The sequence below is a fragment of the Lissotriton vulgaris genome, chromosome 8 (assembly GCF_964263255.1).
Source record: "Lissotriton vulgaris chromosome 8, aLisVul1.2, whole genome shotgun sequence".
In the NCBI taxonomy this organism is placed as follows: domain Eukaryota; kingdom Metazoa; phylum Chordata; class Amphibia; order Caudata; family Salamandridae; genus Lissotriton; species Lissotriton vulgaris.
The window spans coordinates 736,465,048-736,478,688 of record NC_141696.1 but is presented as its reverse complement, the minus strand read 5'-3'; the positions used below and the strand labels follow the sequence as shown (position 1 = coordinate 736,478,688).

The 13,641-nt window shown below is 38.9% G+C and overlaps 1 protein-coding gene across 1 annotated transcript; it reads left to right on the top strand.

Annotated features, from left to right (window-relative positions):
• Positions 1-1,051: 1,051 nt before the first annotated feature.
• On the top strand, positions 1,052-5,992 carry LOC147697936 (2-oxoglutarate receptor 1-like). Its single transcript, XM_086933374.1, has 2 exons — positions 1,052-1,172; positions 3,037-5,992. Exon 2 carries the CDS (start codon positions 3,044-3,046, stop codon positions 4,031-4,033), a length of 990 nt encoding a protein of 329 aa, XP_086789500.1. The 5' UTR covers positions 1,052-1,172; positions 3,037-3,043; the 3' UTR covers positions 4,034-5,992.
• The last annotated feature ends 7,649 nt before the right edge of the window (positions 5,993-13,641 follow it).

The window sequence follows — 13,641 nt, the reverse complement described above, 5'->3', positions numbered from 1 at the left end:
AGCTACAGCCCACTTTAACCATTGGCTCCCTTTAATTTGAGTGACTTCACAAAGCCTGTGCACATCGTTCTCATGCCCATCACAATAGTTCCTTTCTCTTCAGTTGCACATCTGGTTGAAAGTGTGCTTTTTAATCTTATTTAATTTTTATACTCATTCAAATTCTGTCTATTTATTGCGCCATCTCTCCTTTACAAAGTTTATGTTATAAATTGTTTAATTGACATTGTAAGATTTTAGATTCCTTTTGTTTGAGTCCGTGGTTAGGTCGTGATTTATTCTCGTTTCCTTCACAAATATAAATAAAATGCTTGTTACAACTGAAAAAAACACTAGTGAAGAAGGGGAATCAGTTTATTTATTTTCTTTTTTTAATTAGATTTCTTATTTCAAGCATCTTGCGGCCAACTTTTTTAAGTTATGGCATCTATTTTTCTTCCTTTTCTTTTTTCAGCATTATCTTCATCACAATAATAACTGTTGAACTAGCTTACCAATGCCATACCTTTGCCGATGCTCGTCATACTTCTGTGTTAAACACAAAATACAAACTTACGTTTTACTCTTGGGGAAAGGGAAATGGAACAAAATAACGTTTCTCTTACAAATATGTGACGTAGTGCTAAATCATACTTCCATGCTAAGTAACAAAGACCAAAAATAGCGCCATTTCAAGCGGTTTGTGCAATCTGGCTCAAAATGTCTCTTTAACGTTGGCTCATGACTCACTTCTATGTCCTCAAACATGTCACATATTGTTCTGTTCAGCTCCCCGTTATTCAGTGCTATAAAACTTGATTATTTATTTGATAGATGTCCGTCGATTGGGGATTGGCGCCATATTCTTGTTTCTTAAAGTACCTCCGAGTGCTGTACTGCACGCTATGCCATAACATGCTAATAATGATAGTATAAGATAAATAGCTAATAGGTCTCTGGCCGAGGACAAAAAAGTCTGGGATGTCTCAGCTCCACCCAGGACTGCGGTGTTTATTTGTGCCAAGGAAGTGGCCAATCGGTCGCCTTCTTTTCCAGATCATCTATTATGAGAGCCTGGAGGTACACAGAGGAAGAGGTCACAGCAGGTAGAAGTCACCAACCAGAGCTCCAGCAGGAAACAGGCAAACATCCACGGTCACTGGCTCCAGAAGGAACAACACCCTACCTATAAGGTACAGTATCCAACCCTTGAAATGGTAACCCTAGTACCCCTTCTTGGTAGTTTTGCTTTGCTAATACAGCATTATTGAATACCTTGTTACCTGAATTTTTTTCTTTAGGCTTATTCATTATAGACAGGGAACAAATCACAAAATGTGGCTGCATTTGTTACAGATGTTAAGAATAATTGTTATATGTGTACCTCTCTCCACAACATAGTTCATTGGGTTGGTGTCTCTTTCCTGATTTTAATGTAGTGTTTTAATTTATTTCACTGCACAAGGTGGGTGTTGTGGTCAATACCTTCAGCTTGTCTGATTGCTTGTCAGGGGCATCACACTATGGTCATTTCTAGGTGGGGCCTGCAATACTCACTGGAGCCAGTAACCTAGTGACCAGCCCCATCCGGAATTATGAGGTTCACTAATTTCCCAGAGGCATTATGTTTCCACCGGAAGATTCAACTACACGTCCAGAAGGAAATTTGGGGCCCAATGTGGAGTTACAAGGGAAATCAAACTCCCCTGGTATTTCCTCATTACTTAGGGGATTTAGGGGTTTCAAACTGTAATCCCCATTAGTTATGAACCCCCAGAGTTTACAAGATCCCCAGCATTGTTAACTTCAGGAGTGCAGAATTAAGCCCTTCACCCACCTACCTCCCAGACACTCCTAATAAGCCCCTCCGTGCATTTAGACTACTCTGTTAATTCCTTGATTACAACCTGGCTCGTTACGCATGAGAACTCCCTTATCAAGTGTGATTCCAAATGCATCCTAATATGGCCCGATAAAATACATCTTGTATACGAAACCTTGAGGATTAAGAATGGCGGTACTCAAAGACTGGAAATGGATTAGTGTTTATTGCTTCATGTTCGTAGTCCATCACTTCTGTAAACAGATGTACCAGTAGTTATTGTAGCAAGTGATATAGTTTAAATAGTATAATTGTGACTATATTTGGCCTTTTTTTATTTCAATAATTTTGTATTGAAAATACAACTAAAAGGAAATAAAGAGACGGCGAACCCAATTCACAAAAGAACTAAGCATCAGATGGGCGGTAGTTCAGGAATCTGTCATTCTATACACTTGTAATAAGAAGGCAGAGACCAAACTGTTTTGGCAGACCTGTTGGCAATAGAAATCATAGAGTAATTGTTCGTATAATCCAGGTACATTGTTACAAGTGCCAATTTTAGAGTAAATAAGACATTTGGTTTAAAGCTGGATCTTGCTATACCACCTTAAAATATATCACAGTAAAGTACAGTAAAATGTATTATAGTAAGTACAGTAAATATGTAAATACAGTAAATATATTTGGCCTTTAACCCTCCTGGATAACTATTATTTTAGCTACCATAAAATCTCGAGGTACAGCATGCCAAAACTATTTATAAACATATGTATCATTAAAGTTTTGGAATAGTTCACTGTTTGCCTATGCGGAAGCAAGTTCAGGAGGGTGAAATTACACAATTTCTTCCTATCAAATTCCAGAATAAACTGGCAAAATCATGCTTTTAGAATAAAATGTGGCTTGCCAGTATTTTCGGGCAAAGAAAGACATACGAGATACCAGCAGGAGACTGGTTAGAGCGAAACACGTCTTTTGGCAAGATATATTCTGCACAAATTAGGCGCAGAAGTGAAAAACATTTGATATTCTGTAATATGAAAATGTGAGTAATTTCTGGAACTTTAAGTACAGTAAAACTCAGAAACTGCACAGACTTCGCCAGCATAACTAAAAATGTCTCTGAGCTCTCAAGCATGGGTGGCAGTTGCCTGTCTGAAAGATTTGAATGACATGTGACAACATGATATGACCCAAGTATTAATGAGAGCCTTTTGTTATGCAAATTTAAGGGGCAGTATGAATGGATCTACAGATGAACTGGAGAATTTGACTCTGCCAAGCGGTGTCGGAGACTGCATGAACTGCACCGATTTTGAGGTGAGCTACATTGTGAAGGAATACTATCTCCCTGCAATGTACACCATCATCTTCTTAGTGGGCTTCCCGGGGAATATTATTGCCATCTTCATGTACACTGTTAAGATGAGACCCTGGAGAAGCAGCATCATTATCATGTTGAACCTGGCAATTGCAGACTTGCTCTACCTGGTGAGCCTTCCTTTCTTGGTCTACGCATATGCCAGGGAAGGAAGTGGAACGCTGGGCAATTTCCTCTGCAACTTCGTCCGGCTGGCATTCCACTTGAACCTCTACGGCAGTATCCTTTTCCTGGCATGCTTCAGTATCTTCCGGTTCATTGTGATTGTCCACCCCATGCATTACACGTCCATCCACAGAAAGAGATGGGCCAAGATTGCCTGTGCCACAGTGTGGATAGTGGCCCTGATAGAAGTCATACCAATGGGGGCCATGTTTACCTCAAGAGAACCTCACAGTATTGCTTCCTGTCTGGATTTCTCCAGCTCTAATGAACTTTATGCTCTCAGGTGGTACAACTGGCTTTTGACAGTACTTGCCTTCGCTCTGCCGTTACTTATCGTTACTCTGTGCTACTCAAGGATTATTTGCACTTTGAGCAAAGGACAGTATGCAAGTGACATTGCCAAAAAGAAGGTCTGTAGGCTTGTGGTGATCATCCTAATAGTCTTCAATGTGTGCTACGTACCGTTTCACGTCCTCAGGTTACTCCGCATTGAAACACGCGTGAATGCACCTGGAACCTATTATGAAAAACAAATTTTTACTGTATATATCATCTTTAGACCCATAGCAGCATTGAACATATTTGGAAATCTGTTTCTGTATGCTGCTGCAGGAGACAATTTCCAGCAGGCCTTCATGTCTGTTTTGAGGGGTAGTATTTCAACCTACGTGCATCAGCCATGATGGTTTGCTGCTGTGAAACATTGACTATGAGCACTAGAAACTGCTAACTTTGCCTGTGGGTGTATTACTGAAAGACCGCCTCATGGGAAAAGATTACGTCCAATTCACCCAGAAGTGTTTCTGTGCCATTCTGATAGGAACATCTGAGAGTAAGGGATTGGTCATTGTCTGTGTTTGACTTGTCTAAGTCCAGTTCCTGCTCAGCTCTATGGCAGTGGATTGTTGTGGGTTGCGAATGCATCACTTTTCCTGGAGGTGGGAAGTGAGAGATTTGCTTTTACAACCTAGAGCAGCAGTTTTATCCTCTGGATTTCAGCATGCTGGCAACAGAGTTTAAACCCCATTTCAAATACATGGCAAGATCTTCAATGGTTTTGAGCAAGATGCCTGTTGCATAGGGTATAGCTGATTGCCAAAGCCATTTCCAAAACAAAATTGTTGACTACCAGCATCAATGAAGCACACAATGTATGGACTGATTGCAGTTAGGGCAAAGATGACAAACAATTTGATGCAATTAGACGAAAGATTGGTTTAGTGTTGCAAGAAGTAAGACATCTGGAGTTGGTGGCAAGGCGCACTAAAATCATATGATTGAGTGGAGCAACAGCAATGGCGCAGTTGAAATCTCTATGGAGAAACGCCGGGTTTACCAATTCATTTGAATGGCTCAAGAGTTGGCGTGGCTAAGTTGCCAATCCTGGCACCAAGAGACTTGAATTTTGGTCCTGGCTTCCCAACGTGTTCAAAATGTGCAAACCTGGGAAGATCACTTTATCCCCTTGATGGTTGGTTCCCTTACCTGCAAATAAATGGGAACACATGAAACACAGGAAACATGGCTAACTTCAGGAACTACTACTTAGGAAAACTGGACTAATACAAATAGTTGAACATATAACAATAAAGGAACTAGGAAGTATGAACATACAAGAATGAGAATATAAAGCGTACTACCCAAGAATATAGGTCAAATGCTTCTCCCATTTGATCGACCAAACATGCTTAAAACCACCAGCTGCAAAACACCTAATTCACCAGTGTTTTTTGGCATCTCTATTTTCTAAAAATAAAAAAATGGAAACTCTTAAAAATAGGCCTATGCATTGAACCACTTTGTTAGACTGACGAAGACTTCCATAGGTCTACAAATAAAGCGAATCCCTTATTCTGTTTTTCTAAACAAGTATTTCGAACTGGCAAAAAGAGGTCTAAAAGTTGTTTCATCTGTCCATTGTGGAACTTTCTTTACAATGATTGCTGTAAAGGAGATGTAAAGGACCAATAAAAACAAACATTTTAAATTTAAGAGGTAAAACAGAAAATGAACCATGGCTTTTCCTGATAATTTAATGTATGATAATACATGACAAGAGTGAGTCACGGCCAGTCAAACAATAAATGTACTCCTCTAAGTTCAGGGTGCACATAGCAGGTGGGAAATGGCAAACATCAAGGGACTGACCCTCATTCTCTGCACCAGAAGATGTATTTCGAAATGTCTATATTTTGGTTGGCAAATTGCTGCCCCTGAGGATATAGTACACCATGCTCAAGACAGTAGACCACGGATCCCACCTTCATTTTCTTGCCAAACTGAGAGAATAAGGTCTATAGGCCTCACTGTATATGTATAGATTGAATTTTGTAATGGAATTTTCTCATTTACTAATTTATATCAGCAGTATATGTAATTCAATTAATGATTAAATAAAGAAAAATTCCATTCATTCCATAATTGAATACCTGAGGTTAATAAGAATACAGTGCTCCCTGATTCCAGTTTTGTGGATTGGACATATGCCGGGTTTTCCCTAATCCCGTGGAACGTTTACTAACTCTAGCATGCAACCAAGTTTGTTTGTTAGTGGTTCTTATTTTATATCCTTTAGATCTGACTACTGTTGCCAACTCTGTAAATCAGTCATCATCCACATTGCCTATATTCCCTCCACAGAGGTAAATCCATGGTCTATATTCCATATGTTTTATTATTAACACTTAATAAAAGTATTGGTGTAAATTTAGGTTTTTGTGGTCTTTTTCGCTCCATCCACTCTCACAAGTCTGTATTTGAGACTCCTCCCTTCACTCACACGCATACACACTTTTGTCTTCTTGTTAAATGGGATAAGTAATTTACTCCTGTGTTTTGACTTAACTTCCCTGGTCGACTTTTACAAAACGTTGCTCCAGTGTGTGGGGTTCCTTTCACAGCCACAGATTATGACACCAAACTCACTTTCAGTACTGCCACCGTTCTTAAATATTACCCAAACGGTGAAGAAAATGTTAGACCTGTTTATAGACAAAATAGACAAGCGCTTTTTACTCCAGCACATATTCGTTTGTACTCACAAAAAGCAGACTGTTTTATTAGGTTCTCATTACAAGGGAGATGGTAAACTATTAAGTCCCTGGAGTAAAATAACTCTTGCATCAACACTGCAAAAAGATTTGAAGGTTTTACAATGACACCTTTAGTTTTCATGAAATCTCTTCCACATCATCACATTTTCTCATATTACATCTTTGGTGCAATCTCTCTTGATTGAAAAGTAGACCTTTATGCCATTTGCAGATTTTTGTTTGCAGATTATGCTTCTATTCTAAGTTTGGACCATATAATTGAAGAATCACTGTAACAGAGTGCTCCATTGTTACAGAGAAAGTTACAATGTCCCTATTTGTTGAAACTACATTGAAGATTGTCTCTTTGTGAGTTGACTATCCTAGTAAATCCACTATATGAAGACAATGATATTCTGCTCCCAGTAAATGCATGGTATGTAGCTCTTATCATCATCTACTGCTTCACTTAAATCGACATTCCAATATCTAGACCTTGGTACAAGGGTGCCTGTATTGCAAGGATAATTGTTTTTGTGCAGAAAGGGAAACCTTCCTGCACAAAAAAATTATCTCTCAAGGCATTTTCCTCTTTCTATGTGTGCTGCATCTTGCGGCACAGATAGAAAGAGGAAATAACAAGGAGAAAAAAAGATTTTTCTCCTAGTTACGCCATTCTCTATGAGGCTCAGCGATTTCACTCAATCTCAGGTTTACAAACCTTTGTAAATCTAGGGTTGCATAAAATCCATGGGTAAATGCATAAGACTGTCTATGTTCCAACCAATGCTCCTTCTACAAGGTGGATTACTTGAGATTGTGGGAACCCTCCATGTAAAGAAAGGCAGGCCGCTTCTTGGATTCCATATGCATGAGTGAGGCAAAGAGTTACTTAATTTTGCTGTAGACAATATAAGCTAATGCAAATCGAACTGCTGTGACAATATAGCTTCAAAATACAAATTACATTCTTCAGTATTTGTGTGAGGAAATAGGCCAGTCTACAAATGATAATTTAGACCAGGAGTCTCCAACAAGTTAAGCGCAAGCTACCAGTAGCTCGCAGCCAGTGTTGTAGTAGCTCACTGTCTTTCACTCCATTTTGGGAAATGAAGCTGTGAGGCTGGAAAGGTGAATGCAGGAGTAATATTCTTAAATAAAAAAGTGTCGCTGATAGGAAGCTTTAAATAAACAATGAATACATGTCTCTTGTCAGAGCACATTGTTTAAAAACCTTTGCCCTGAAGCTTCAGTGATGACACCTCTTCATCCTTTATTTCTTTAAAATCAACAGCAGTAAAATGTTTGGAGTAGAGTTGGACTACATTCAAATTGTCTTTCTCTTTTATTCTTCCTCTCGTTCTTCCTTTCTCTTGCTTTCTTTTTCATGCACCCTCTGTTTCTTTCCTTCCTTTCATTTTACATTCTTCCTCTTTTCTCTTTCTTTTTCCCGGAAATGTTTTCTTCCTTTATTTTTTTTCTTTTCTTTTTTGCTCTTTGTCTTTAATTTTTCATCCTTCATTCTGAACCTTTCTTTACATTCTTCTTCTTTCTTTTTTCACTTGTTTTTCCTTTCTCTTTTTTCTTTCTTTCCCACTCTTATGCTTTCGCTATTTTCACACTGGCTCTTTCCTTCTTCCTTTCCTTCTAGCCTACTCGTCTTCTTTTTCTCCATCTCACCTTTGTTCCATTCCATCATTTCTACTTTGTCTATTTTCTTTTCATTTTCTCTACTTTAGTCCTTCCTTCCTTTTCTTTTCTATTTTATGTATTTGTATATGCTTTCTCTTCTTTGATCCCGCTATCATTTTCTTCTCTCCTTTGTTCCTTTTTCTTTCTTTCTCTCCTTGTTGCCTTCATTCCTTCTTTCCCTCATTCTTGTGGTCCTTTCTTCCCTTTCTTTCCCTTCTTCACCATCCATCTTTACTTACTCTCCTTTCCCCATCCTTTTTTTCTGTCCCTGTAGTCTTCTCTTTCCTTCTTTCCATCTTCCTTTCTTATAATTTCCTTTCTGTCTCCCCTTCTTTCTCAAGTTCCTTCTTTTTGTCCTTTCATTCAGCCCTTTTATCTTTTTATTTCTTCCTTTCTGACTCTTCATTTTTCCCTTTAGAAGTACTTAACTCCCTAAAGCAATCTCGTCCTTCATTGTTATGTGTTTCATATTTGCCTCAACTGTATAGTATGGCAATGGGGATGGCTGCAGAGGTATGTTTACTAGTCGAGTGCCATAAACTGTGCGTGTGCCTATTCTTCAACTCAAATCGTCAAGGGAGTAACAGTTTTTGGACATCAATGAATGGATTTTAGGACGTTAGCCAGAAAACAGAAAATTTTCGGGTCCTTGCTCTCATGCTGAGGATAGTGTCATCTCATGTATTGCCCGACCAACAGACCACTAAACTATTGAGACAGAGAAAGGGGATAACACTGGTTCTTATGAACTACACAGTTCCACAATCTTTTCCCAACAGCTATTTTGCCTTTAATGGTGTCTACTTAGTGCTTCAGGTCTGGGAGCTCTAGAGGCAGGGTTTGAGTGGCTTGAACTTTTTTATGCCGTTATCTAATCAGGTTTAATCCATAAATTAGGCATTAGTTCAGAATGTTTTTCATAGATCAGAATTAGATCTCGCTATTCAAAAAGATGGCGACCCCTAATTTAGATGTAGGCACCCTGAAAAAGTTATGTGCTTTAGAAAAGTGACATTAATAAAACATGGTATGTGTCTGACTACAGCCACTTAAAACCTCTTCATTGTGAGATTGTGTTAAACAATTTGAGTAGACTAGATATTAGAAAGATGAGGTGCCTTTCACCTTTTCCATTTTCTTCCTACTGTTTATGCAAGGTAATAATTATCAGGTATAGTTCATTTGAGACAGGTGAGACTATTCAGCTCTGTTAGGACCCAAACGTGAGGTTAATATAAATGCTACTCTGATATGTGTTGACTCAGCCTTTCTTCAGTCAAAGGTAGCAGTTAATGGCCTAAGGCATATGGGCCAGTTTCAATCTTGCAAAATAATGGCGCACAAAACCGTTCTTTTAAGAAGCACGATAAAACCAGAATGTAAGTTCTAACTCATGTTATTGCGAAATAAAATATCCTCTTAATATCTAACACAATATCAGTTATATCATATAGTTTATCTGAAGTGTTACTCGTACATGACTATAGGATATCCCAGCTGCTTTCATTGTCCTGGTACTGGGCCACCAAGCGATTGCCATCATTCCTGTGCAGTCTATAGTTGAGGTTGATCATCCAGTCCAGTCTATGCTAAAGAAACATTTATGAAAAAAATGGCTTTTGTATTAAAATGCTGCAATAAATCAATTTGTCGAATTAAATCAACTCTTTGAGGTACTCTACGGCCAAGGGAAGAGGTTGGAGCCTTTTCAGATTGGAAACCCCTCCCATTTGGTATTGCCATCATTCTTCCGTATAATATTAATTTCACATTGTGTTGTTTATATGGATATGTATGTTGCATAAACTTTGCACCTCAGGAGTGTTTACTTAATAACAGGGTAGTAACAACTCAGTGTTCCACTATGTCTTTGCGGTGGTTTGTCTCTTTTCTGTTGTTGATAGGTAAATATAGAGAGCAGTGGTTAAGAGGGTGTGGTGAAATGCAATCCGGTCCAATGTAAAAAGTTCTAAAGCTACACAACTGTGTAAAGCTACATCTGTGTAGCACTCCACAATTTGTTGGACTGCTCGTGACATGTATTATGAACGTTCTGCGCCAAAAGGGTTCCTCCTAAGACAGGGTACTAGCCATTTTGCACAAATCTTTTGCAATATTTGGCCATTTCTCCTGCAGGTAGGATTTATATTGATTGCTGCCTTCCCCTTAATTATTGTGGTTTGTGTTGTGGCATTGCTCAGGTAGTTTTGCTCAGGTTGCCACAGTCCTAGAACATAATTCTGAGAATACAGAGTTGGGGTCTACAGAACAACTGACAAAGCGAATTGTTATTCTTATGTGTGCCTTTAGAGCCACTGGCTTGCTCATTGTCGTTTACATCCTTACTAAGAGGTATATTGCCTGATTAAGAAGTTGGCAAGGATTTACTCCATCGCAAGCGTGTGGAGTGTTCTCCCTGCATTAATAAAAGTACATTATATCCTATAGAACTTCTAATAAGGTGGTCAGGAGAACCGTCATATTTGTGATGGAGTGATCCATCTGCCTAATTATTAATAAATAAGGTCTAACAGGGCTATTCACAAAGGTAACTTACACTTGTGAGTAAGTAACACGTGTAAGTTTACTCATAGACTTTTAAGTAGCTTTACTACTTTTAGCTATCTACTATTTACAAGTGTAAAGTTACTCAGAAGTATAGACTCACAGGTCTTAACCCCCTGAACGAGGGGGTGGAGCTAACTTTATGAGTCCAAGTTACTACTGCTAAAAAGGAGCAGAAGTAAGTCCATCACCCCCAATGGCCAACCACTGAAACTGCAGCACCCTCCCAAAGAAAATAATAGCGTCAAGGACTTAAAATATAACATAACTTTCTTGTAACCTTTGGTTTTTATCATCGAATTCCTACGTTTTTGAATGCTATTTCCTAACTATACCATCCCTATAACTTTTAGTATCTTAGTGAATTTCACTGGTCATTTTTAATATAAATTGTACTACAATTTGACCCATAAGTTTAATTTACTAATGTACATTTTCACAAGTTTATAAATATATTTTATTCACACATTCATTCCTATTATATATTTTAAAACTAAAAAAATGTAGATGAAGCTAAGGCAACTTATGTAGTCTTTCTATAAATGCAATGCACCAAGTCTTTCTTTTTTTTAAAGTCATTTTATGGATCCAGAGACCTGTTATGAATCCTCAGACAAATATGGAGCCTGATTCAAAAAGGTAAAGTTACACTTTTGTGTACGTTTACTACTTTTCGGTATTCACAAAGGTAAACTTAGGCCAAAATTCTAACTTTACAACTTTTTGGTATTCACAAAGGTAAACTTACCCCAACATTCTAATTTACTAGCTTTCGGTATTCACAAAGGTAAATTACAATTATTAAAGTTAGGGCCCAGTTCACAAAGGTAAACTGAGATGAAAGTCTAACTTTATGACTTTCGGTATTGACAAAAGGCATTTACGAGCAGTAAAGTTAGACTTTTGTCTCTGTTTTGATCTCAGTTAAACTTAAGACCAAACCTTTAGTTTAACTGAGACAAAAGTCTAACTTTACTAGTCGTAAATGCCCTTTGTGAATACCGAAGGTCGTAAAGTTAGACTTTTGTCTCAGTTTACCTTTGTGAATCGGGTTCTTAGACTTTTGGTCTAATTTCACCTTGTGAATACCAAAATTAGGAAAGTAAGATTTTTGGTATAGGTTTTCCTTTGAGAATATGAAAAAGTAGTAAACTTTAAATTAAAGTGTAAAGTTACCTTTTTGAGTTGTGTCCAAGGGGTCTGCTGGTTATATTGCACACGTTCAATACTAAAACAACAACACATTTAATACAAACATTTGCTATTGCAATTTTTATAAGTGTATCACTGCCTGTGTGAGTGACTGTGTGGGTGTGTGAGTAGCTACATGGGTATGTGAGTGAATGGCTGTGTGGATGTGGGAGTGGCTGTGTAGGTGTGTGACTAGGTGTATGTGTGAATGATTTTGTGAATCTGTGAGTGGGTTTGTGAGTGGCTGTATGGATGTGTAAATGGGTGAATGAGTGGTTGTGTGAGTGTGAAATTGCCTGTGTGAGTGGTTGTGTGTGTGTGAGTGGTTGCGTGGGTCTGTAACTGGTTGAGTGAATAGGTTTGTTAGTGGATGTGTGAGTGCTGTGTGGATCTGTGAGTGAGTGTATAGGTTGTTTTGTGGGTCTGTAAGTGGGTGTGTGAGTGGCTGTATTTGTGTGTGAGTGGTTGCGTGGGTCTGTAAATGGTTGTCTGAATGGGTTTGTGAGTGGATGTATGTGTGTTGTGTGGGTCTGTGAGTGGGTGTATAGGTTGTTTTGTGGGTCTGTGACTGGGTGTGTAAGTGGCTGGATGGGTATGAGAATTGTTTGTGTGGATGTATAAGTAGGTGTGTGAGTGTGTGAATGAGTCTGTGAGAAGGTGTGTTGGTCTGTGAGTGGGTTTATGTTTTTTAATAGGGTCATCCACCCAAATCTGTGAGAATCCATGATCTTCCTTAATCTCTATCTTAAACGCCTGAATTAAGTTAGAGGCATGAGGGATTACTTTATATATCCATTTAAAGCTTGTTCTGAGCAGTATGCCACTGCCTCCTTTCACATGTCCTCTGTTCACCGGGAGTGGAGGACGGCTCAACACAATATAATTTTCAATGGACCAGTTCTTTACAATCCAAGACTCTTGTATGCATATCGTGTCAGCATTCTGTTCTTCCAAGAATAACCGTTTGCTTTTATTTGTGCATAAGCCAACTGTGTTCCAAGAGATCAGCTTAAGACCGCTGTTAGGAGGAGTTCCCGTATCGTAGCAATGAAGAACTATTTATGTTGAGAGCACATGCCACCCAACTCCATTTCTTATTTTCCTCATCTATGGTCAGTGTTTGATCGTTTTTTTCTCTGCAAGGAGGGAGACTCTCCTTCCACCCTTGTCGAGGAAGACCTGCAATGTATGTTCTTTCTCTAGGTAAAGGGTATTTGTTAGAATTGGAGGTCTCTAGTTGGCAGAGGTAGGTACCTTTGACCAAAGAGGGACCCTTGCTTCTAGTCAGGGTAAGGGGCTTCAATCCTAAATAACCCTTGCTCACCCCCTTGGTAGCTTGGCATGAGCAGGCAGGCTTATCTCAGAGGCAGTGTTGTGTGTAAAGCATTTCTGAACACATAAAGTAATACAGTGAAAACACTACAAATGGACACCACACCAGTTTAGAAAAATAAGTAATCTTTACTAGACTTAACACAAGACCAAACAACAAAAATCCACAATACTGTAATATAAATCCATACTAATATAATAAAGAGAGAGCCCAAACCTTTGACGCGGGTAATCTCAGGAACCACAGCACCAATCACAACACCCAATACAGCATTGGAAAGGGCAGTTGCAGCAGAAGGACATAGGCTATGCAGATGCCCACCATATACATTTATAAGGTGAAAGAACCGTGCCAGCAAAGTAGTCCCTTGTGGGCGTGTCTGTGTTGTGCTGTGGGCGTGTGCTGGGGGCGTGACAAATGCTGGGGGCGTGTGGTACGTTCCGCCCTTCATGCCATGTCTCATATCATGTGCTAATCC

Coding starts and splice junctions, on each gene's coding strand:
- LOC147697936 (XM_086933374.1), top strand. CDS start 3,044: ATGAATGGATCTACAGATGAACTGGAGAATTTGACTCTGCCAAGCGGT.